The sequence below is a fragment of the Macadamia integrifolia genome, chromosome 9 (genome assembly GCF_013358625.1).
Source record: "Macadamia integrifolia cultivar HAES 741 chromosome 9, SCU_Mint_v3, whole genome shotgun sequence".
NCBI lineage: Eukaryota > Viridiplantae > Streptophyta > Magnoliopsida > Proteales > Proteaceae > Macadamia > Macadamia integrifolia.
The window spans coordinates 8,869,414-8,876,977 of record NC_056565.1 but is presented as its reverse complement, the minus strand read 5'-3'; the positions used below and the strand labels follow the sequence as shown (position 1 = coordinate 8,876,977).

Below are 7,564 nucleotides of genomic sequence, written 5' to 3'. Positions count from 1 at the left end.
AAAAAAAAAAAAAAAAAAAAAAAAGAATCTAGAAAAGAGAAGAAAAGAAATGGAATGATAAGAAAAAAAAAATAAAAAGTATGTATGTCTAGCTACCATTAGAAGAAAAGAAAAGTTTTTGTATTTTCTTGTGTTTACAGAAAGATTTTTTTTTTTTTTTAGCAAAAGAAAACTTCACCATTTCGAAGCACAAAGATAATTTCTTTTGCATATTTTTCTTTTTTTTTTCTCTTCTCTTCTTTTGGCTATCAAACACAAGTTACACAACCTAAAGAAATCCCGCCTACTCTTAAGTGAATCAAGTTGCACGAGAAAGGAGGGTGGATCTAATCACCACACCTTTGATTAGAATGCCAAATAGGAATAGAATTGAACTGTCCCGAAAGTACTGTATTGGTTGGATTAACTAAATGTTTAGCCATCAAAGGGCATGTCTTAGGCATGGGTATCCAAACCATTTCATATGTAGATGGTCATTATTATTTTCCAACCAGAACAATAATAGAATCATCAATAGCTAGTGTTATATTAGTCCAAATTTTAGAGAATAGATGGAATATAATTCAGCATGAATTAATTTACGATATGAAAAGTTTTCAACATCCACTAAGTTTTAGAGAGAATAAAATGTAAGTTAAAAAATTTACAGGGATTAATACAAATAAGGGCAGGGGATCATTATCTGGGCACGCGACCATTACATCAACATAAGAATCAATTAGGAGAGGCTCGCAAGTATCCAACCAAGGGGGCAGGGTGGTCTTTTTACCACCCTTGTGATTGAATATAAGGACACAAAACAAGGTTGTGATATTTCTTTGCTACAAATAATTAGATTTTTTGGGGATAAGCTTCTACTTCAGTGGCATTAGTAGTGTAAGTCCAAATAGGGATAAAGTGTTCGACCCATCTATCTCCCACCCTCTCTAAGTAATAGTAGTAAGTAGAAACTAATGCAACAATAAGTGACCCTCTTGGCCTCTCCTTGACATCTCAGTGGGTATCTTGTCTGCCCCCATGGTGGCTTTGGGTTCCAATCAAGAAGTGGAATTTGGCAAAATTATCATACATAGCATAGACAAGGCCTTTCTCGTTAGTGAGTTAGCTATAGTGTTGATCTCTCTAAAAATGAAGGCTCCGTTTGATTCCAATGAGAATTTAAAGAGAAGGGAAGTAAAATTTTCATACTTTAAAAAGAAATGTTTATAATCATTACCCCATATGATTGTATAAACTATTTAGTTTTTTAATCATATTTAATAATGATATATTTTACATATTATAACAAAGGGTTTTAGATGCAAAGTAAAATGAAATTTTATAAACAAATATGGAATGATTTCAAGTTAATATTAAAGTTACAAGAGTAATGATTACATATATATATTTTTTTTATAAGTATGAAAATTTTACTTCCTTTCCCTTTTATTCCCTTTACAACCAAACATAGCCGAAGGAAAAACTACAGATAAGGAAATATGCAGATAGGTATTTGATATCTGAAAGGACAATACATGGTTTCTATCACTCAACCTTGTTAAAGAGGGATCTTAGGCTATTGAACTCAGGATTGGGATCAGTATCTTGTCTATTCAATTTCAATTCCAATTCAATTGAAATTTTCCAGAACCCACCATGGTTCTGCCAAAATCAAGATCGGGCTCAGCCAATTCGAACAATCCAATTACTATTCTTGAAATCTTACTGGGACCTATAAATTGTTTGTTGCAATCCTTTCCTGTTGAGGCTCATATTTACGGCTGGATAGCTACCATGTTAATATCCTTTTTTAGCTCACCTTATTTACATATTGATTTATAGTGAATTGTTAATTTATTCGTAATTCATTTGCACATTTAGATTGTGTTTGGTATGTATCATTTTAATATATTCTTGGTTTAGAATATATTTTGAAAACTTTATTTTTTATTGTTTCTGTTATAGAATATGTTCTCGACGCAGAATCTATTCCCAGAACACATATCAAACACAACTTTAATAAATTCTAATATTATACTACTGAAGGAAAAAAAAATTGTAATTATGTAAAATTTAAGAAATCTCTTCAAGTTCAAACAAAGATCATTAATGGCTTTAATGAATTACATATTCGCTCCAACTATGTAAATAACTTCTATCTGTTAAGGTGATTATATAGAAATACTAGTTTTCTTCGCCTTTAGATCAATTATTGGTATAAAAAATTACAATATGACACTTGATCCAACAATTAGATTCTTGGAAAGGTTGGTATTACCAGCTGTCCCTCCAAAGTTAGATGCAGAGTTCTCAACTAACGCAAAAAACATGAGTATAAGAAATTGATCATTTATTTAAGGCAAAAGGTTTTATGCGATTGCTTTCAACCATTAGATCGGGGAAGAGAGGGGATGTGTAATTATATTTCTGTCCTTCCCACCTCATCCAGCAGTTGAATGGGACAACTGCGCGTGTACTTACACCGCAGTGCATACAAACTAGATTCATGTATAATTGGAAGATAGAATGCTACCTATTTGCGTGTGTCTACGCTTAGACTTATTTAAGTGTATTAGTGATGCCATCATTGTTGAGAAACCGGATCAAAATTGAAGTTGGAAGCAAATCATTCCTTTATTAAATAGAACCAGATCCTAAGTTTAGAAGTGTTTAGTAAACAAGATGGTTTAATCTGATTAACACGGTTTCAAGAATTGGGATTGGATCAGCTATCACCATTTCGACCAAACCAGCTCAGCTGATCTTTATATGGAAAAACCGTACATACCAAATATATGTGGATTCGAAGGCCGATTCAAATCGTTCTATGATGATTCTAATCCAATTCATATCGAGAATGGGCAAGATCGATCTAGATCCCGAATTTGTTTAATGTACTTCCTATCTCATATCCCAAAGAACAAAAAGTGAAAATAATGCTCTTCGATCACGTGGCTTCTATGCCGATGGCACACAATAGGGGTGGGGGGCATCAATTAACTTCAAGAGCGTTTATTTTCCTCAAGAAATTATGGGAAAAGAATACTCCATGGTCACGCATCTCCTGTGCCAACATAGGGGCTGATAAGAAAACGCAAATGAACAAGGATGGAGCCATCATTTCACTATAATCGACGACCAAAGACCATTCATACCCCCAAAAGTTATATTACACTTGGGCGAAGTCACAAAAGATCTCTTCACAAACATTCCCATAAGCTTTTGACAAGATATTCCAAATCAGAAGGCCGTATTGGTTGGATGAGCTCTCCGAGTCTCGCGCTAAAATCATTATTAGGTTTGGTATTCCTAACTCCAAACCATACCCTAAACTTTTTACCAAAAAAAACCATAGCCTATCCATTCATTATAAAATATAAAATAAAATAATAACTAGAAAAAACAATACCCTATACAAGTCACAAGCTTATCAACTTGAAAAGAAAATCCACGTAGATCTACAGGGGCATATATGTAAATTGATGAGCGCTCGAGATCGAACCCTTAACCAGTTATATACATGCCGAGCATAGACTCCATACATAATAGACTCTGGAGTTTAGATTGAGAGAGAGAGAGAGAGAGAGAGAGAGAGGTGTGTGGAAAAACGACGAGAAATCTGAAGATAAATAAAAGGGCAGAAGTAAACCAAAATGAAAAAGGGAAAAGCCCTAGATTTTGGAAAATTTGATGGAGGAATTGCAGAAAGATTAAGGTTGTTGACTTGATGGAGGGAGAGATATGAGAAGCCATGGCGAAACCCGACGATATTGTGAAGGAATCATGGGGGACTTGGGAGGAGCTCTTGTTGGCTTGCGCCGTTAACCGTCATGGAACCAATAGCTGGGACTCTGTCGCTATGGAAATACAGAATCGAACCACTTCTTCCCTTCATCTTCTAACCCCACAGAACTGTAAACAGAAGTATCATGACCTTAAAGGCCGATTCATTACCAAGGACGATGAAACGCTCGTCGGGGACGACGAATCTGAACACCTCGACGATAAGATAGACGAGATTCCGTGGCTCGAAGAGTTGAGAAAACTTCGAGTGGCGGAGCTTAGACGCGAGGTTCAACGATACGATGTTTCGATCGTGTAAATCTCTCGTTTTATCTTTTGAATAAATTCTTTCCCTTTCGAGTGCTATCGATCTTGTTTCCGTTATTTTCTGTCGAAGATCTGAATTTGAATATCAGTATCGTTTTCGTTTTCCTTTTCCTTCACTTGGATGCGTATGGTTAAGATCTCTGTTCTTTTTTCTGTCAAGATCTAAGAGGTTTTGTTCTGTTTCTCTTCAGTTCCCTGCAATTGAAAGTTAAGAAATTGAAGGATGCGCGTGAACAGAGCTTCAGAGAAAAGGAAAACGACGAACAGAAACCAGATCTGGAAACTGATTCGGATGGCAAAGAAAGAGTCAAAGAGGATGAGAAGGAGAGGGACGCAAAATCGGAGAAATCTACGCCGGAGAAAGTCGCCGGAGTATCAGTCACCGGCGAAGATTCAGACCGTGAAAACCAGTCGTTCAACGAGTCTAATTCTACGGATCCAAAGGTTCAGAATCAAGAGGAGGACGTCGCAGAGGCGGAGAAGAAACCTGTACCGGTTGAAATCGCCGTGGAACGACCTGATCTGGTTTCCGGTGATTCAAAACCTGTCGGCGAGGGGTCTTATCATGGTAGTTCGGAAACAATAGCGAAAGGGTCGGCGCCCCTGCCGGTCGGGAAGTCTCCGGGAGCTAATACGGTAAGGGAAGCCGGTGAATCGCCCGAGTTGTGGGAATCTGTGGCCGAATCGAAAGGTGGGGGAGAGGAAGGCCAGAAGGAAAGCAGCGACGTGCAGAGCTCGGCTAGTTTATCAAAGAAAAATAGCCGGAAAAAGGTCATTTCAGGGAGTAGCAGCGGGGAAGAACCAGAGGCTGATGAGGTTTCTCCCGCCATCAAAAATATTTCTGTTAAATCACAGCCGTTGATGAGTTTCCTCGAGATTATCCGGTCCCACAAATATGGCTCCATTTTCGAGCGCCGGCTCGAAAGTCAGGTATTCCCAACATCAACCTATGTTTTTTCTCATTTTTTAAACCTTCTTTATTCCTATCATCATCTAAACTCTGAACGACGATTTCGATCATTTTTCACCGTTGGTCGGAGGGCCCACTTGTGTTGGGTTTCTTTGGACAGCTGGGATCCTGTCATACCAATGGACTAGAGATCGTATTTCGGTCGTGGGTGGAGCGTGGAGAAATGAAAAAAAAAAATGAACCTTATTTATTTTCCTTTTAAAAATTTATAGTCTTTGAAAAGAAAATTAAACTTTGCTCGGAATCGTCTGATTAGAATACCTAACTGCGATTGCTGATTTATCTCATTGCCATCGTACATGAAATAGTGATTTGGTAATCTGGACTGTTGGATATATAGAAAACGATCTTATTGACCATTTGAGTTCCATGTGAACTGCCATGTGGTTGTTAGTGGTATCTCGTGTGCAGTTTAGAGATACCCTTTTAGATCGCAAGAGATGATCCGATTGGTCGGATCGAATCAGAATTGGCCTTGGTTCATGGATACATCATACATGGTTGTGCTGAGGGCAAAATGGTCCGAAGGTGAAACCGTTGCCCGTATCAGCCTATCCGTGTCGGTATGAGTATCAGAATTAGATACCTTGATTTAAAACCGGATGGGGTAGTAAGCTCACGCTGTCTTTTGGTGACGTCAAATCATTTCCTCCTCTTCCATTCTGAATCAAACGGTCACTAAACAGTAGAAAATTAGAATTATTCTCGTGAAGCTTGATTGGAATGGAAGTTGACGAATTTGATTTTCAACTTTTCAGGAAACTGCCAAGTACAGGAACTTAGTAAGGCAACATGTGGATCTCGAGATGGTTCGAACGAGGTTAGAAGAAGGCCATTATTCCGGCGGCAACGGCGGTAAATTCTTTCGTGATTTGCTTCTTCTCTTCAACAACGCCAGCGTCTTCTTCCCCAAGAACTCGCACGAATGTGTTGCTGCTGTTGCACTTAGGCAGCTAGTTTCTAAGGAGCTGGCTATTAGAGCCCGGAATCTGGGTCGGCCCAAAGATGAATCAGCAACAGCAGCAGCTCCCGAACCCCCTGTTCCACCTCCAGCGAAGCCGGAACCTCCGGATTCTCAGCTTGCGAAGCCCAATTCTTCTGTACCGGTAATCGCCTGCAGAAAGCGGAGTGCGATCTCTACAAAGCCATCGATTGCAGTGATTGATAAGAAGGTAGAGCAAAGAACTTCAGCAGGGGCCGAAGAGAAGCCAGTTCCTGATAGGAAGCAATCCGGTTCTTTCCCAAATGTTGTCGAGGAACAGAGCCTCACCAAGAAGAGGACACGAGAGAGGTCAGGATTGGGTACTAGAAGCTCTAGAACAGGTGGAAAGAGCCGCACCATTACTAACAATTCCAACAAGAATCCAACCACGGATTCGGACCAGCACCATAGCCATGGTCCAAACTCTAGCTCAGCCGGTAAAGGATCAGCCCAGGACGAAGAACCGAAGACGGAGAAAAAAAGCAACACAACTGTTGCCAAGAAACGAAGCGCTGCAAATTTCTTGAATAGGATGAAACGGAATTCATCGTCAAGTGGTACGCTCCTAGAGACATTGAAGAACACAGTGAATAATTCTAACAATAGCAAAGGTGGTGGTGGTGGTGGTGGAGGAGAATTGGGGACGGAGCAGAAGAGAGGTGGCGGGAAGAGTGATGGGCGGAAGGACCACGGAGGTAGGCAAAGCTCCAGTGGGAAACAAGCGGCAGAGCAGAGCAGTCCGGCGAAAAGAAGCGTTGGACGACCGCCGAAGAGAGCGACGGCGGCGCCACCTCCACCTTTGCCTCGTTCAGCCCCATCGAAACGGACGAGGGAAGCGGCAGATACAGAGGTGGTAGTGGCTTCGAGACAGTCGAGGAAACGAGCGAGGAGGTAGGTGATGGGGTATTCGTAGGACTGGGGAGGTTACTCTGTAAATCATGCATCTTTTTTTGGTAAAGTTTTAGTATTTTGTAATAATTTATTATTTTCTTTTGGGTTTTCCCCTCAAATTACATTTTATACCTTTTTGGGTTTGCGCCTATTGTAGGTTGTACGGATAAAAATCCTCGGCAATTCTCATCTCATGTAATTTTGTGCAATACCCCTTGTAAAGATCGATACGTAGACATTCCGAATCAAATGGCTCAGATTAACCTTCCAGTGAAATAACCCAAAATCGTAGTTTCTCTAACTTAAACCGAATCGAGTCGACTATTCAAACCTAATCGGTTCAGGTTTTAATTCAAAACCTAAGAGATTTGTATCCATTCCCTCTCTCTCTCTCTCTCTCTCTCTCTCTCTCTCTCTCTCTCTCTCTCTCTCTCTCTCTCTCTCAGTTACGGCTTTCCTTCTTTGCCCTAACTTGCACAACAAGCTCCTTGCTCCCTGCTCTCTTGACTCTCTCTCTCTCTCTCTCTCTCTCTCTCTCTCTCTCTCTCTCCATTTCTATCCTAGAGGAAGATTTTAACAATGTTTCCCTTCGTTTCTTCTTCTTTTGGGGTTTTGAGTGGGTTCGTCTTCAT

General features: G+C 39.9%; 1 protein-coding gene across 1 annotated transcript; it reads left to right on the top strand.

The window, feature by feature from the left end:
- The first annotated feature begins 3,539 nt into the window (after nucleotides 1–3,539).
- LOC122087920 (nuclear receptor corepressor 2-like) lies at nucleotides 3,540–7,182 on the top strand. The gene is made up of 3 exons (XM_042657057.1): nucleotides 3,540–4,077; nucleotides 4,281–5,019; nucleotides 5,818–7,182. The coding sequence occupies exons 1-3, from the start codon at nucleotides 3,731–3,733 to the stop codon at nucleotides 6,934–6,936; spliced, it is 2,205 nt and encodes a 734-aa protein (XP_042512991.1). The 5' UTR covers nucleotides 3,540–3,730; the 3' UTR covers nucleotides 6,937–7,182.
- Nucleotides 7,183–7,564: the final 382 nt, after the last annotated feature.